This window comes from Pagrus major, chromosome 20 (genome assembly GCF_040436345.1).
Source record: "Pagrus major chromosome 20, Pma_NU_1.0".
NCBI classification, from domain to species: domain Eukaryota; kingdom Metazoa; phylum Chordata; class Actinopteri; order Spariformes; family Sparidae; genus Pagrus; species Pagrus major.
This window is the reverse complement of record NC_133234.1, coordinates 9,169,535-9,187,845: the sequence shown is the minus strand read 5'-3', so window position 1 is coordinate 9,187,845 and position 18,311 is coordinate 9,169,535. Positions and strand designations below refer to the sequence as shown.

The following is an 18,311-nucleotide window of genomic DNA, read 5'->3' as shown; positions in this document are numbered from 1 at the left end:
CCCCGGGTAACAGTGGAACGACTGGAATAACTAAAAACTCTACACTGTATTAAAAAAAAGAAAAAGAAAAGAGCCTCGTTGATGTAGGAGGCAAAAAAAGGTAAAGAGGGAGAGGGATAGAAACCGAGGTAAAACAAGGCATTGCAAACAGGCATTGAGTCGATGGAGAGCGCCGGTGTTGTGTCAGAGTCTGTCCCCCTGCTGATATGTGTTTCCACTTACTGCTTGACTTGAGATGGTTCACAACAGACATTCTTTTCATCAGGCCAGTAAGTGACAAAATCAGGTTTTTACCCTTTACTTGCTTTGGACAGTAGCCAGGCTGCTAGCGGTAGCCATGTTGCTAACAGTTATGCAACAGGGGAAAAGTAAGAGGGGGGGAAGCTGTAAAGCTGTATATATCCACTTAATAAACTCCTGGTTGATTAGATCAGAGCTGACTTTTTTATGTGAACAATGAATTCTGTATGAATGAACTGTCTCCAGCCCATTTTCACTTCCCTGCATTTAATCTCCAGACTTGCCATTCTCCATCCATCCACCAGATGCCCTCACACTTTCCCACCGGTCCCAGTCACCTGACTACTACATCCACTTGCTCACCTCTTACTCACACCGTACCCCACAGTGTTTACTCTAGCCTATCTCCACTTTCTGCTGACCAGATTGTCAGTGTAGCTCTGTGCCTTTGCTCTCCAGCCACCTGAAAACAAATCTGTACCTGCCTGCCTGCACTGTTAACCATTCCTGTTTACCTGTGGATTCTTTGCTCCTTCTGTTCAGACTTGCTGCCTTTTGCTTGTAAGTATGCAAATCACTGAACTGTTCCTGTCTGCCCGGTTGTCTGCGTTTTCAGTCCTTTCCCGTGTGGTTGCGCACACGGCCGCCTGACACCTCATTATCCTGTTACTCACATTTTCATTTAATTATTCCTTCCACAAATCCATCCGCGTTCAGCCTCCCACCTCGCTGCTCTTGCATTCTGTCGCTGTTTCTCCAGTATGCCTGGAAAACAGACAGGACAAAACTTAACTCGGAGTAAGAAGTTGCATAATTGACATGAAAAAGACCAAGCAAACAGCAGGAACTGATTCAGATCCAGAAGTATTCTGTATTCTGGTGGGAAGCTTGTGTGTGTCAAGCACTAACATGACAAGGACAGCGTGGTATTAACACCTGATTTTTAATTGTCATATTTTGTTATGTACCCTGTCATGTTGTGTCATGTCCCACTGACTAACATTATGCCATGTCACAACACGTTGTGTAAGATATCAGAGCGTGTTACATCACGTCAAATGCTGCTGCCTTGTTTCCTGATGTCTTTATGTAATATTAGTGCCTGGCTGCAGTGTTTCAGGTGACTGAAAACATCTGTTTATTCCTCTGGACTATCACGAAGGTCAAAACATGCTCTGTCAGCTCAAGTCACGTCGACCGAGGAGTATCTCTGACCTTTCTGCAGTGGCGGAGTCCATTGATGCGATCAGCGTCACGCACTGATCTGAACACCGCTATTGCTCGCTCTGTCCTTGGTCTCCCTCGCCACGTCCTGATTGATCAGGAAGCGCGGTGTCGCTTCTGAACATCCGCTGATGCTGGTGCTGTGTAACACTGTGACATCGCTCATGTGCCGATTAACTGATCAATGGACGGAAGGACCCCTGCAGAGAAGAGACGCGCAGTTGAGGAAATTAGGTGGCCGCATATGTGTGTGTGTGTGTTTGTGTGTGAGAGTGTGTGTGTACCTGGTGCAGGTCGACACAGAGTCAGTCGAACCTCAGGTGGTGAAGACTTGAACAGCTTCAGCACCTTCTACAGAGAGAGGAAAGACGTTTTAACAGGCCTGTATGAAAATAATTAATCTAGAGATTACATCTATAAATTTGGAGATACGTGTTTTCGAGAGGAAACGTACCATTCTCATGGCAAGTAATCACAAAAAAGTTCAAACTTAATTTTGAAATGTGCACATACTGGATAGGACAGCTCCTTGAGTGACTGGCCATTGATGGCTAACAGGACGTCTCCTTCCTGGATCCTGCCACTCTCCTGGGCTGGCTGGCCATCGAAAAGCTCCTTTATCCGGACCAGGCTGCCAAAGTCCCGAGTGGGCGGATCCAGCTCGCACATTAGGAAGCTGAAGCCCAGGCCGTTGGCGCTTTTAGTCAGAGTCACGTCCTGGGTGTTTTCTAAAGGGGTTTTGAGGTGAGAGGCAGAGATGGGGAAATGATGGTATGAAACGTGATGTTTGGAGGTCAGGAGATTAAATGAGTTGGAAAAAGGAAGCAGATGGGAGAGGAGGAGGGAAGGGAGGAGAAAAGAAAACGCTGATTATCTTTTTTGTTGAGTAAATTCGTTAGGCAATGTTTATTTTAATTAGTTTAGTGTTGTCCAGATTTAATCTTAAAATGAAAAATGAATTAAAAGCAAAAATAAAAGCAGAATAGACATTTGATGTCCAGTCTTTGACCTCGTCACTCTGCACAAGGATGCAACAAAACTGGGATTGGGGAGTGACTCTCCCACAGGGACAGTTAGACTTGGAACCTACAGGTGAATGCTGTGGTGGCAGACGGCAGCAAAAGGTGTGTATATGTCATGTTAGAGTAGCAGCAGACTAGCTGTCTGCCTGAGCTGGCTCAGTGGCTTTGCTTCAGTGTAGTGCAAGATGGACAGATACATTTATTTAATGTACTATTTTTTTGTTTATTCACCTAAAGGCGACAGTCAGACATTTTAGGATTTGCTTTTCTTGCTGAAAGCAAGAAGATCAGTTACTCTCTCATATCTCCCTGATAATATAAGGCTAAAGCCAGAAGCTAGTTAGCATACAGACAGCTAGCCTGGCTTTGTCCAAAGGTAGAACAATCTGCCTACCAACTTAAATAAATGAGATACATCACGTCTTAATAAGGGAACTTTAGAGGTGTTGGGAGGTGGATTCTAGCGGCCGGGCTTTGCTTTTTTCCTTGTCTCCTGTCTTTGTGCTAGCTAAGCTAACTGGCTCCTGGTTTGTAGCCCATTATGTACCAGTCAAATGTGAGGTATTGATCTGTCAGCTGTCACTCTCAAAAAGAAAATGAACCAACTTATTTCTTAAAATGTCAAACTATTCCTTTAACAGACTATATTTTTCTCAATAGTTGGCCTCATTTCTGGTCGATGCTAGATAGTAACTGTAGATTTGCAAAACTCTTGTGACATTTGTACACGTGTTTTGTTATTGTGCCAATGTACGCACTAATTATGTTTTTATAATGTGACGACAACGTGGTTAAGATCTGTTTAGGTCAGGGACAGATCTTGGTTTGGGCAAAAATGATCACTCTCACAAGATCTTTCGATGGTCTGGGGTTACCATGTGGGCACTACCTGGATTCCCCCCCCCCTATGCAATCATTACAAACACAACACAAACTATAATTAAAAAGTTTCGTTGTTAGATATCTGATCACAACAACATTGTGTCATCTCGAAAGATGACATCACAGGAAATCAAGGCTTGTTATGTCAAGATAAAAAAAAAAAATTCACAGTCAAGATAAAGAAATCATTACTTGCATGTCCTCTTCAGCCTTCTGTAGACATGATGAAAGACAGCAGTAAAATCAATTATAACACCATTTTAATAAATTAAAAATTCAATTCAGTTATATTATTCAGTAGCAGATACAAACATAAAGGCACAGCAAATGAGCAAGAACACAAGTCCGTACAGAAATGGGAAGGACCCTCCTTCACATTTCCTTTTTCAAGGATCATAGATCATCGGCTATTTTGGCCTCACATGTCTTGTGTTTGTAGTCACCAAGTTGATAACCTCTAATTGGGATAAAATTGACTCTGAATTGTGTTTAAACATGTGATCTGCCGACCTGTGTTAGAGGAAAGCAGAGAGATGTGCGACGACAGATATAGAAGGACAGGCCAAAGGATAAGAGAGGCCGGAGGGATAAGAGGAGGAAGGTCAGGGTCAGTAAGGAAGATCAGGATGAAGAGAAGGAAGTGTGTAAAAGTTCACCTTGAGGCAGTCGGACTAGTGGTGGGCTATTAAAGCATACAACAGCTTAGGGCCGACAGGTTCTCTCACGCAGGTTCTTCCTCAGCAGTGTGAGGTGTTGTGACTTAACGTTCTGAAGCGAACTTCACATCCATCTATTGGCAAAATTTGATCCATTATGGGAAGTGCACGAATGCTCTCTGCAACTATTTCTGAGCAGCTTCAAAAAACAGATCCTGGGCTTTCTTAGTTTGTTGTGGCCACTTCAATGTGTTTTGTGTTTTAAAGTCCATTGGTCTAAACCTAAGCTGAGCTCTCCTACCGTCATTGACAAAGCTGTAGTCCCTGGAGCGCTCAGAGTTCGTTATTGGAGTGGTAATGATAGTCGGGCAGCTGTTGTTCCTGAGTGGGCTGGTAGTTCGAATGATGCTCTGATTGGATACGCTGCTGCTGGTGTTTCCACCGAGAGCAACCCTTGGTGAATTCATTGACTCCCTCTCCACCACCAAGGTCACCACCTAGAGGAAGAAAGAAGAGGAAAAGACAAGAAGTTGATTGGGAGGAACACAAATAAGAGATGAGAGTTTAGGTCGGAGAGTGAGAGGACAAAAGAACGGGAAAAAAGAGGAGAGGGAGCATGAAAGTGGAAGGGTGTGGTTGGGAAGAATGGAAATATATGGTTGCGTCAGAATTGTAGAAGTGATCAGTTTGCGCGGTGAAGGAAAACATAACAAGACTAAGGGCTGCTAGCTGCCTACTGCTCTGTGAGGCTGTACTTGGACAAAGTGGATCATAGAGCTAAATGCAACATGCTCTCAATGACAGTGCCACAATGTTTAACAGGTATAACGTTTACCATCTGACTTTTCAAACTTTCCCGCTGCTAAAAGAAACTTTCTAGCTTCACACTTGCACAATTCTGGCAGATTCTCAACTGGGCTAACCCCGACTTTAGCCGAGGGCTTGCTTGTCCTGCTCCGGAGCAGAGTAAGCCTGGAGTTTCCGGGTTTATCTTTGGAAAAATGACTAAACACAGAGCTAACAGTACCGGTGTGAAATGGGGCTTAAGTAAACAGATTAATCACTTTTAGAATGTAGACATTAGTCACATTTTACCAGGCTTTTAATCCAGGGCTAGTAGAAATGCAGTGTGAATGGTACAGCCCTAGGTTATAAGGTTAACTCAGGTTAATAATATGTGTAAAGGGGATAAGTTGTCCCAGGGTCAACTGAAATGTGAAAAGCCACAGCATCATCAAAGTCATGAGGATTCGTCCTCTGGGAACCATGAACGTCTGTACAAAACACTGTGACAACCCATCCAATAGTTTTTGAGATATTTCAGTCCTGACCAAAATGGTGGATCAACAGAACAACAGACTGACATTGTCATACCTATGGGCGATGCTGCTAGCATGGCTAAAACATCTCATCAGCAGCAGCACACAGTATGTAGGTCATCATTCTCTCTCATAATCATGCTCTCTAATGGACTTCTCACACTGACATGTACATAACATCAGTCACATGTCGTCTTTTACCTGCCCAGTTTTACTCAGACACCCCACTGCTTGATGGTAGGTGAAGCCCTGGAAGCTAATCCCATCCACCTCCAGCAGTCTGTCACCTGTAAAAGAAGAAAAAATACTTATGACAAAAAGATTCAACTACATTTTCCTCCTCTGCTTGTTTCGGTTCTTTACATTCCTACGCTTGTGATATTGTTCTTTCTTTCACCACATTCTCCAGCCTTAATAAGTGTTGAATTTCAGTGACACAGTGTTAAACGGAGTGTTGTTTGTCCACTCGGAGAGCTGTGATGGCTCCAGGGAAGATGCTCAAAAATAAATCTGAAGTGTTAAATGTAATTATTTGCGGTTTGCTATTATTTAGTGCAGCTTAAAAAAAACAGAGACTTAAAATAACACAGCATAACGTTTATCCTAAATGGATTTTCTTCTTTTAATTTTGCCATGTACAATTTCAGCTGAATGCAGTGTGTAATATGCTTGTCATTATTGCAGCCGTATGCCTGTTATTTACTATTGTTTTCCTTGATCCCGTAGAACAACAGAGGCTTTAAATAAACTTGTAGCTCTCCATCAGAATAACACATTTTTAAAAGGTGGATATACAGTAATCCTGCAGTCCAACAATCCTGTGCTCAGGCTCGGCGCTGTCTCACTATCATACTCATGATGTGCTAAAGGACTCAGATGTAAACCCCTGGGGACTTCCTTGCAGTGTTGTGGTGAGTCTGCAGCCAATCTGCACAACTATCTATAATTTATCATGGTGAAAAATCAATAAATGGCTGCATGGGGAAGCTTCAAGTGACTGTAAACAGATCAAACACAAGTTCATAAGGCCTCGGTATTGTTAGATTTGACATTTAGCTGTAATACCTGCTATTAATCGTCCGTCTCTCTCAGCAGCCCCTCCTGGAACGAGGCTTCTTATGTAGATTCTTCCATTGGGAACGTTAGTGTTGACACCACCCTGATGATTCATGACAGAAACTCACTCAGAACACATCTGTGATAAACTGATGGGTAGGAGGGAATGCCAATATTTTGACATTTTCCCAAATGTTTTATTATTGTCGGGATGGATAACTGGTTGAAAAGTCAGGCTGAGAGTGTAAAATAAAATATTTTGGATAGGTCAGCAGCTTTATGACACGTAAGGAGCTGAGCTTTATTGCAGAATTTCAGGGAGGAGCTCCTGTCGGTGCGGACTCTGGCCTTTCTAACTTTCAAGACCTTTTACATGCATAAAACGAAAAAGCACAATAGGTCTCCTTTAAAACACTACTATCAGACTTCTAAGTGCTGTATTGAGGCAACTGGACTTTCAGTTTCTTGAAAAGTTGCCTTCGATACAGCACTTAGAATTACCATGACCTGGATGACTGAGAACCTTCATCAACATACTATTATCAGACCTAACAGCAGCAAATACTATATCACTCCATGGGTGATGACATTTACTAATGCCACATTATGTAAGACATCCACTGTACTGTCGTTTGTTTTTGCCTTCTTTTTAACACAGTTTTACATAACGTCAAGTCCAGTGATTCTAAGTATAGTCAAATAACATTTAAGCCTGGGGTGAGTTCTGCCATTTACATTTACATCTCTTACAAAATGTTACATATACTCACGGAGATGCTGATGCCCAGACTTCCTGATATCTTCCTGAGCTCTACAGTAATCTCCTTGGGCCTCACACAGATTAGAGGGGGAGACAGAGAGCAGCCGTCCTGAAAACAAAGAAAGACAACACTCACGTCAGTTCTGTCTTTTTATACGTCTGACAGCATACACACCTACCCAAAGATCTATGCATCCATACTGATTATTGTCAGTATAAATGTGGCAGTGTATACCATATTACCTGTGCACCGAGGACGTGTACTTCTCGGGGGACGTTAAGCCTGTTGCTGGTCTTCGGCGTCATCATGACCGACACAAGCTCATCCAAACTATCCTCTACTGATCGGCCGTCTGCCATCAGCGTGGACTGGGACTCGTAATTCCTTAACACAGGAGAGCGCACACTGATGGGACTAAGGTGGACTGTGAAGAAAAAACAACAATGAGTAAATGTTATACATCAAAATACTGAAGTACAAAATGTTGAAAATGTTCACACACGGTCAGAGTTACCATCTATTCTTCACTGAGGGTGTTAATTGAATAGTTCTCTTGCCAAGAATGAGATCAAAACCACTCTTATGCCTGTACAGTAAAGTTAGAGGCTAAGGCTACCTTGGAAGACAATTGTAGTGTTGCACTCAGTTGTGCAAACTCAAATTGACAGACATAGTTGTGTGAAGAATGAAAAAACAGAGGGAGAGTGAGAAGTTCAAACTCTGGCTCCTTTCTAACCTCTGCACAGCTGACCAACTCGTGATGTGAATTTGGTTTGAAAGTCGTATTGTCGTATTGTCGGAGGAAGTTACAGAAATGGATGGACACAGAGCCCCTAATTTGACATCGGAAAGGTGTGGGGGGAAGAGTTTCAAACATAGCTAACATTAGCCACATCTATTTAAACACCCAACAAGCACTTCTGACAGAGCCAGTCAACATGTCGTTTTTATATACAATAAAAAACAGTGATTTTATGTATTTCAGTTACATAAATTACATAAAGGCTTCTCATGTAATTCAATTACATAAGTTCTAAGTAAAGTATGTAATTCTTATTATATGTATTTAATTCTTAGTATTTCTATCATGTTGAGTTAATGTAAATATATTAAATAACTTAGTCTGCTTAAATAAATGTAATTGAATTTTTCAAGTATGATACATAAAAATAATCCATGTGTAATGCATTATGGTGCCTTATTGTTTCCATATGTAATGCAATTAATGTAATTGCATTAACTTAATTTAAGCAGATTAAGTTATTTAATTCACATCAGCTCAACATGATAGAAATACTAAGCATTAAATGACATACGTTATGTAGACCTTATGTATTTCAATTACATGGCAATCTTATATGTGATTGAAATCAATGTTTGAGGGAAAGTGTATAATTTTAATATAGATGTCTTTATTAGTGGGCTTTAGATGAGCTGGTAGGCACCTTTGGACAGATCAATGCTAGCTGTTTACGGTCTTTGTGCTAAGCTAAGCTAACCAGCTGCTAGCTGTTGCTTTATATAGCACTATCATTACTGTATGATGAATATTAGGCAACTGCCAGCAGCAAATTAGCTTCACATAAAGACAGAGGAATCGTCCAGCCTGGGTCCTGTCCATAGCTAACAAAATCCACCAACCAGCACCTGTAATGCTCGCTAAGTTACACAAATATATTCTTGTACTAATTTAAACCATGTGAATTTCTTCACCTTTGGATGAAGCGCTGCTACCGGTTCCCCCGTGCTCAGCCTGTGTGCTAAGCTTAGCTAGCAGCTGCTAGCTTGCTGTAGCTTCATATTCAATGAACATACTCAAGAGGGGTATCAATCTTCTTGTCTAACCCTCGGCAAGAATGCAAATAGGTGTATTTAAATGTATCTGATACTCACTGATGTTAAGAATAAAACTTTATTTTTGTCCAGATGGCTAAGCTACAGTGCATTATATTGACCGAGATATAATCAAAATCCTTCTGATATGAGCTGTTTTAGCATTTTAAATATAAAGGAATGGCAGATAGAGAGAGAACACCTCTCAGTTGGACTATAACATGTTTCACATCAGAGTTTGAACTTTATACTTTGTGATGAGAAGCCGAGGAGGGTGTTTGTTTTTGCCCTTGAGAAAGAGATGAATCAACCTAAACTGACATTTTGCCCGGAGACAAACAAGTGGGGTGTTGATATAAAGATACACTTATATTTCTGACATATTATTTCATATGACAATAGAGAGCAAAGAAGTCCATCCAGGAACACATGTTAAAACCATAGTGTAGGCACTGTGGAGTATAATAAACAGAACGGAAGGACGAGTCTCATTTTTACATGTTAGTAAAAAGGAACAGGTGCATGAATAGGTTAATTACTAAATCACCAATACTGCACGCAAACAATGGGAAGGGAAAGGGTCACAGCCACAGTGTTATTACGCACATCATATACTCTCCACACACAGACACACACACACACACACACACTGACAAACACAGTGCACCTTTTGGCTGGGAGATAATGAGCTGCACCTCCTCAGGGCTGCTCTGCATGACCTCCGCTGCCTCACTGAAGGTGACGCCCTCCAGGCTGATGTGGTTCAGAGAGATCAGACGACCACCTGCAGGCAAAGGTCACAGTGAAATGGTGCTGGCGTCCAATTTCAGTGGAGAGCCAAGAACTCAGCACCACCTCTGAACCCACGTGTGACTCCAAAGGCCTGTGATGGAACCCCACAGACACCCGTACCCTCTCTGTCCTCTCTTTCCTGCTACATATTCTTTGAATCTATTTTGTTATAATGCTGGATGAATTCAAAAGAAAAAAACACCCATCACTTTATAATTTGACATTAATGCACCAAAATGAGGTGTCCACTATTTGGAAAACACATTGAAAGCACTTTAACAGAACAAATTAGCTGTGATTTTAGGAAACAAGATTGAAAAACAGAACTGATAGGGGCAAAGTAGCACACAGTGTTACTAAGGGTAAAGCAAAAAAGTCCACGATTCTCTACCTGGTCGGATGCGTCCATCCTTAGCGGCGGGTCCACCAGGCACAATGGAAGCAACAAAGATGCCCAAATCATAATGTCCCACAGTGTCCTCTCCCACTATCACTATACCTGTATGGACACAAACCACAGATGCATCAAGAAAAGACTTTTCTGTAAGATTGTGACTTACATAACGTCCTCACATGATCATAAACATTTATTTCGGTAACATCCTTAAAATGAGCATTAATTAATAGGTTATAAGGCCCTTCTTTTTAACCTTAATAAGGCATTACTCTTGCTTTAGATCTGGTAGCTACAAAAAGCAAAGTTAACTGTTACTCAGTGCATAATTAACAAGGATTAATATAAAGCCAGTTTGCTCATATAGTTTGCTTGGTGCTGTGATAATCCAGGAAAATACATTCAAATTCCAACACATATAGCAGCATGAATGTGCATGTACTGGAAATTAAAGTAAAGGGATGACATTAGTAGCAACAATTGTAGAAAGGGATCCTCAGCATGTTGCAGTGGTAGCTTAGTGAACATCTGCTGTACATACAGTGAAAAATAACAATCTAAAAAGCAGTTAAATTAAAATGTAAAAAAAACAAAAAACATGACAAATCTCTCTGTTGATGCTGTGTGTTAAAGTGTGACCATCTTACCCAGGCCAAGCTTTGGGTCTTTCTTCAAAGAAACACATAAAACTTCTCTCTCTGACGCTGACCCTATTTTTGTTGGGCTTTCTGTAAGACACAACATAGAAAACACATTAATGTATTTACAAAGTAAACTTGTTTGATGAAGCCATCAACCAATACATTGCATCATTCGCACATATTTAATCCAAGTCATACTGTGGTATAGCAATGACTATGATTATATATGAAAATAAAGATATATCGACAATTCATGGCAGTAAAACCTCCAATAACATCATCTTTGTTCTGTGACTTTATGATGGAGCTGTTGAGGTACAACATCTCTCACATGTGGGACATCAGATAGGAAAAATGGGCAGAATGCTTGGTCATACCTCGGGCTGCTGGGGAGCCAGAAGGCGCTTCAGATCCGCTCCTCTGAGAGCAGGATGGGGAACGCATACCAGTGCTGCTGCGCTGACTGCTGGAGCAGGTACTGCAGAGGAAACACAGACAAAACAGAGTGATAACAGAGGGACTGACTGATATTACACAATCCTGTCCTCTGAGAACGGGAAGTGCTTTTTCTGCTGGAGTGGCTTGTTTGGAAAAAGCAGAAGAAGAAGTGGGTGAAATTACAGTGAGCTAGCCTTGAAGGACAGACTTAAGCTCACGTAAAGTCAGGACACATTGTTTCTAAATGGGTTCAAGAACTTTTCACAAAAAGACTGTATGCTGTTGTTTGAGTGTGCAGGAAGTGGGAATATGCATATATAAGAGAACTGCTACATGACTAAGTACCTCTGCTCGTTGAGGCTCTGGTGCTGCTGTTTAATGCGGGCCTCGATCCTGGCTGTGACATCATCGCACAGCTTGGTCAGGGACTCGTCCTGAGGTGTGGTCAGACCGCTGTCGTCCTGTGGCGTCTCTGAACAGGAGAAGGACTTGAGCCGGCTGCTGTGAGCACGACACACTGTAGCATACTGCACGATGTTGTCCTCTGGAGGTAAACGGGTGAAGAAGAAGTGGAAACAGACAGCAAGAGAGGTCGATGGATATCAGTTTCTGACAAAAAATGCTGAGTTCTGCATCTCAAAAGCTGACTTTATCAATAGTTATGGTGCAGTAACTGACCTGAGACCAGGCTGTGGGTGAGCTGGCGAGAGTTCATCTCATTGTTGAACTTGTGTTGGGCTGAGCACAGGTTACACAGGTATTTGGCTATCTTGGATCTCTCTGTGATGAAGGTGTACTTCTTCTTGCTGCCCCGACACTCTACTACAAATTTACGCCTCTGCAGGAACACGGAGGGATGTTTATTAGAAATTTCATTACAGACAACACTTTTCTTTTGGCAGCAATTTGATTTGAATTGAACCTAGTTAAAGGGATGATATGATAAAAAACCATCACTCCCACTCACACTAGAGGAGATCGTTGCTGTCTCCCTCCAGTACAAACTCTGACTGGTGGATCTGCAGCCATTTTTAACATCGTAGACGATGACTCCTTTGGCACAAACCCCGAGGAGGATCTCTCCTTCTAGAGGCTTTTTCTCGCGCATCACGCGGTGGAACAACACGCCGTATTCAGGCAGCTGCTGACACACCTGAAGCCACAAATAGAGAGTGGTGACTACAGTATATTTCATGTGATACTAATAGTAACTGTACAGCTGTGGCATTCATTATCATATTTGACTGTTTTGCTACCTTGAGGAACTCGAGCTCTGATTCGTCGGTGAGCATCTGAGCGTTGTTGGTGTGAAGTCGAAGCAGCTCCCCCTGAATGTAAGGCAAGGCACGTTTCTCCATCACGCTCTTGGAGACATACTGGTCAGGGCGGTAGTAGTTTCTACCGTACACCTAAACACAAGATACAAATATATATATTTTTTAATTTATGCACTAGAGACTTAGTTATGTACTCTATGGCATTTTTAAAGGTGCAAAAACAGTTTGAAGGAGAAGCATAATTCAGTCTTGAACATGCAATTAAGCAAAAAACAACAGTTTTTGTGTAATGTAGCCTTATGGGAAAAATGCACCAGTAGCATCAGCGTACATCAACAAACTTAGACCATTTTTTGTGCGTAAATCTGCAACACCAACCCTAAACACTGTCCTACTCCCCAGTATTAATATGTGCCAACTCCTCTGGAAAGCAGGGATTTTTATCACATACACTCCTTAGATTGGCACATCCTGGCTACTGTACCTACGATGTGTTAAGTGTGCTACAGGCATTGATTGGCACCCATCAAATGACACACCAATGTGTGTTGAACTTTGACGGAAATAGTTGCATTCACGTCTTCACCATGTTCTCACTGGTTCCAGTAATTATACTACACCAAATACCATTGCTATGACACTTAATTGACAATGATATTTCAATGTGACACCTTTAAATCAGTTTGAAGTGGGATGAATTTGATCTTAGATGCTGCTGCCTTTGACTTTACATGTTTGGTTCAAATGTATGTTGCACAACCTCAGGCATGCAGTCTCCACACTCCGTCTGCAGGGCCAGAGCTCCCAGGTAGAGAGCCGTTTCCTCATGGCAGGACAGTCTGTCCTCTAAAAGGTCTCTCCTGAGCTGGAGGTAATACTGGTGTCGGGTCTGTTTGTGCCTGAAAGAGAAGCCGGCAGACATTTCAAAGATTTCTACTTGACTTTAAGAGACACGTTTTTTAACTACTGTATTTTAATAAATATGTAAGAAAGAGAAATACTTACAAAAGAAGAGAAATGTCATTGACAAAGAATTTGACCCTGAAGAAAAGGACAAAGGTGGTTGTAGGCACTTTCTTCCAGCTATCTGGAGCAACTTTGGAAATCTTGGTATCATTGTCCACAAAGAAGAACTCATTATCTGATGAGAGGAATGAACACAGAACATTTTTGAGATAACATGAATGATGGATGACTTCTAATCTACATACACCACACAGAGTCCTATAAAACAGTTGTGGTCACAGGCCACTGACCTTGTGTCTCTGTTGTAAAACCAGTTTTGTGCTTTTTGCTCTTAGTTCTTGAGTTTTTACTAACACAAACTAATTATATCACCTCAGTGACCTCAGTTTGTCATTTAGTTATTTACTCATCCCACCTATTTACAGTTTCAACCTAATCTTCATTCTCTCTGATTACTACACACTATCTCATTATTTTCTTCTCTTTACCGTCGATATAAGCAAGGCCAAAGTAGAAATGTTCCATCAGGTTGGAGTGAGCCACGATCATGTCAAAGACGTCTCCTCCTCTGGATTTCACCTCACACTTGACCAGGATGTTCTGACCGTTTGGCATCACCACGCTCAGCTCTCTCTGAGTGGTTGCAGATTTCCCCTTCTTTGACTGTAAGAGAGAAAAAAAGAGCTTTAGGGACAGAATTCAATAAAATACCTGACGGGAGTGACCTTTTCAACTTTCGCTGGGAGGTCAGTGGTGGACAGTAACAAAATACATTTACTGCAGCACTATTCTTAAAGCAGCTACAAGAACTTTCGTTTGTGTTGATTCTGGCGGCCCCTGTGGACAAAAACGGTGTGAGCACCACCGCCTCATGTGATAGAGATCTTGAACTGGTTACTGTGTTCAACTGCTCTGAATGTGAGTGAAAGAAAGATGCGGAATATTTTTAATACTGTTTTTCTTTAAAAACAGCTGTTTGCAGGACAGTATGTATTGTAGTAAGGTATCTATTTATGGCTAGGTAAGATTAATAACTGTAATATGACGATGATGAAACATCAATAATTATCAACAAATATTGCACTTTTTACTTAAGTTTTTATTCAGCAACTTTATCTGCTAGATTCAGATTAATGATATATTGTAATATAATCAAAAAAGAATAAATGATGATCTGTTTTTCAGGTAACACTGAGACTTGCAGGGGAAATTCACAAGCTACCCAGCAGCATATAGTCATTTAAATTAGCCCTGTTTTTACCATCTGCAACATTAAAGTGCTATCTATAACTATGATTCAATAATATATACTGTTGTACTTTTACTAAAGTTAAATATCTATCTTTTCCACCATTTTGTAAAGTATACTATGAAAGGTGAAAAGGTTATTTTATAAATTAAAATATATAAATAAGGCACAGAGTTACCCAGCAATCAAATGACACAGAATCTTGCAATACTCTGTTTGATATCACGTTGTTCTGTGTTCCATCTTTAGTGACACACATGAACACTGGACACAGACTAGTTTGAAGTAAACAAAACTCACCTCTTGAGGCTAGTGTGTCCTTTCACACTACTGTAAATATCTCCAAAATCCAAACACAATCACAGGATTGTATGTCTTTTTTAAGAACTCACCACGATGGATCCAGGCAGCTCCAAGACAACCACCGGCTCATCTGACATCTTAATAAACTCAGGACCCATGTCCTGCAACGGAAGACAAGGCAAAGGGAAACACATCGTCAGCTCATCCATCACAAGATATTATAATTATATAATTATATTTTATTCTATTCTATTCTATAACGTGATGTAATAAAGTGGCTCACCTTCACTTTCTTGTCATTCAGACTCATTGTGGAATCGAACCGTGTGATGGATCTAGAGTTGGTGTTTCGCCCGCCATCCATGTAGGGACTGCAGGGGCTGCGGTTCAGCTGCTGCCAGCTGCTGTAGCTCTCCGTGTGTCGAGGTCCCGAGGGAATCCTGGGAAAAATTAGTTTTCCATTCTCAGTCTGACAGGCGGCGAGATCTGTCACTCATGACATGACACATCACACATTTCATGCCAGAATCCTCCTCTGGGGATTTTGTCTTTTTACTTGTGACTTTTCCCTAATTGACGGTTTAATTTTAGCAACTTGCCAAACTTTACTTGAATGTTGTTAATTTTGAAGTGAAAAACATGTTTTTACTGTGTCTTCTTACTCAGCATCAAAACTCTAAATGGGATCATAACAATGAACGGACTTCATACCCGGCAGGCTCGCATGGATAAGATGCTCCGGAGAATGTTCTAGAAATCTTCTTCTTCAGCGCCCACGGTGAGGAACTAAAAGAGCTTCCTGAAAAAAAAAAGATTTGTAATACTTGTTATTCTATATATATATATATATATATATATATATATATATATATATATATATATATATATATATATATATATATATATATATATATATATGTATATACATACATATATACATATATATATAGTTTCAGATTTTTTTTCAAATGAGAACAAGCCAAATGGATTACATAGCAAATATGAATGCGGTAGCACTGAAAATCTTTGGAAATTAGACAAAAGGGCTCAGTTTCTTACTGTGTAGTCTGTCCCTGACCATTTGACTGCGGTCTGTTAGCTGGGATCCATTTTCAGCCATGGACACATGATCAACCTGCAAAGACATCACTGTCCAGCTCAAGGAAGCAAGCACAAAGTCAGCGCTATCAGTAAACTCAAAAACTAAAGAAACTAAACTACTCCAAACCAAACATGCCCTCACCTAACCAGCTGAAACCAAACCAATCAAACACTCACTGAGTTTCTGTAGACGTCTTCTACCAGTTGCCTGATGAGCCGTTCAGCAGGAGGCAGCAATGAGGCCCTGTGGTGAAGCTCGCAGGCATCTAGCACTGTCAGCAGGTCGGTCCGCCTGACCAGCATGTCCTCGCACATGCTCAGCAGCAAACCCTCCAGTTCCGCACTCAGCTGGACCGGCTGGAAGAAAACGTGTGACAGCAAAGTGGACGATGTGCAAGTACCAAGAATTATGGCAGAATGGGTTTGAGCAAGAGATAGAAGAGGGAGGAAAGTACCTGGTTTTGAGGTAGATGATAATCAACGCACCAGTAAAGAGTCATCCCCAGTGAGTACACAACCATCTGAGGACAGAGGAAGAAGGAATTGATTCAGACATTCATTTCTGGCACCCCTTTTAGCGGTCCTGACCAGTAGCATTTTTTAATAAATGTCCTTGCAACAAGTCTGAGTTTCCCCAACCTTTTCAGCTGCAGTCCTGGTGGAGGCGGTGTGACCCTGCTGGACCTCAGGAGCTGTGAAAGAGGCCAGGTCTTCATATCGGGCACAGCTCTTGAAGGCCAGACTCCCATTGGCTGACAGTAGCACCGAGCCTGGGCTTAGGACACTGCACATGTTACCTGAACCTGAACAGAGAACACCAGGCAGAGCACATCGTTTCAAAATGTTTTCTTTTTTTGATGCTCTTGAATGCTGCCTGAGAAAGAGCCCTGTACCCAGGCAACAGGTGAAAATGGAGGAAATGAGAACTGATAAGTTGTAACCTTTTTTGGAAATGTCCAGTAAGGCCTCAGTGGTGGCAAGAAGCAGACACCAGACTTCATCCTCATCCAGTGGTGAACCCCGGGCCTCCAGTACTTCTGCCAGGGTCACAAATGTACCCATCCTGCTGGGAGACACACATGGAAAGTGTGCCTTCAAACGATCCGTCACTGATGAAACGCCAAAAGAGTTCACACAATGCTAATTTAGCCTACCCCCCCTGGATACATCTTTTTAACCCCTAAGTCTATGGCAACTCTCCTGCGATGGTGCGATGGTAGTGATGCGTTTAATGTCAATCAGCAAAGGATTGGTTCGCCAGAGCTGAAGAGAGGAGCAACCATAGCGACAGTGTCTATTCGAGCTACAGCAAAACAGGTGTATGGTGATGCCTATAGCATCATAAGCATGTCAACAGACTTTTGTCTAATATTTCCCGCTGCCAGAAGGGGAAGGCAAAAGTATAGCACTGCTGGTTTAAAGCATGTAAACATTCAAGTTGGGAAAGTATAGTGCTGAATCATGCATGGGTACGCTCCTGTCAGATGTCTGTATTGATATATACAAGAGTTTTTAGCATGAAATGACAATAATTTGAATACATTATAATATTATTATACATGACACATTGCGGGAGGAGTGCTGGCAGTGGGATGGGTTAGTGTCATTTCTTTGGGGGAGTAGGTCAGACACGCTGAGCATTAAGAGATCAGAGGTCGGCGTTTGAGATAGACAAGCTCAGGGTTTAGTGGCATTAGAGCTAATTGGAAACAAATCCAACACTTATGTTAATTGCTTTTATACTTTTCCTGTCACAATAATCTCTACTGACAAAATCTAGTTTCATATAAAAAAAAAAACATGCAGAACAGCTTCAATCACTGTCCAACTGTACAAGCTGCAATTTTAGTTTTCAAAGGTTGGGGAAAAGAAAACACAATACATTTGGACATCACTGCGTGTCTGTTTTTTGTTGTTTGTTAAATTGTATTATTTTCTTCATATATATTATATTCCATACAGAGTCACTTCAGTTGAGTGTGGTGTTGAGCAGTTGTAAAGCACTTATGAGCTCACGCTGAAGGATTTCTGGAATAGTAAATTACCTTGAGAAGCTTCCGGTAAACATCCGGTATACTTATGACAACACATTCAGGTTCAGGTGAAACCAAGCGATGTAATTATTGTGCACTGGGCTATATACTGTTTTCTGAAAGT

General features: G+C 41.4%; 1 protein-coding gene across 1 annotated transcript; it reads right to left on the bottom strand.

Annotated features, from left to right (window-relative positions):
* Positions 1-1,626: 1,626 nt before the first annotated feature.
* frmpd2 (FERM and PDZ domain containing 2) lies at positions 1,627-17,216 on the bottom strand. The gene is made up of 25 exons (XM_073488927.1): positions 17,096-17,216; positions 16,794-16,957; positions 16,610-16,675; positions 16,332-16,511; positions 16,113-16,188; positions 15,765-15,852; positions 15,337-15,493; positions 15,143-15,214; positions 13,990-14,164; positions 13,541-13,676; positions 13,296-13,434; positions 12,515-12,667; positions 12,226-12,411; positions 11,937-12,096; positions 10,827-10,907; positions 10,177-10,284; positions 9,661-9,777; positions 7,403-7,584; positions 7,170-7,268; positions 6,409-6,502; positions 5,545-5,630; positions 4,326-4,521; positions 1,978-2,192; positions 1,749-1,815; positions 1,627-1,664 (listed from the first exon to the last, which is right to left on the bottom strand). The coding sequence occupies exons 1-25, from the start codon at positions 17,214-17,216 to the stop codon at positions 1,627-1,629; spliced, it is 3,156 nt and encodes a 1,051-aa protein (XP_073345028.1).
* Between the last annotated feature and the right edge of the window lie 1,095 nt (positions 17,217-18,311).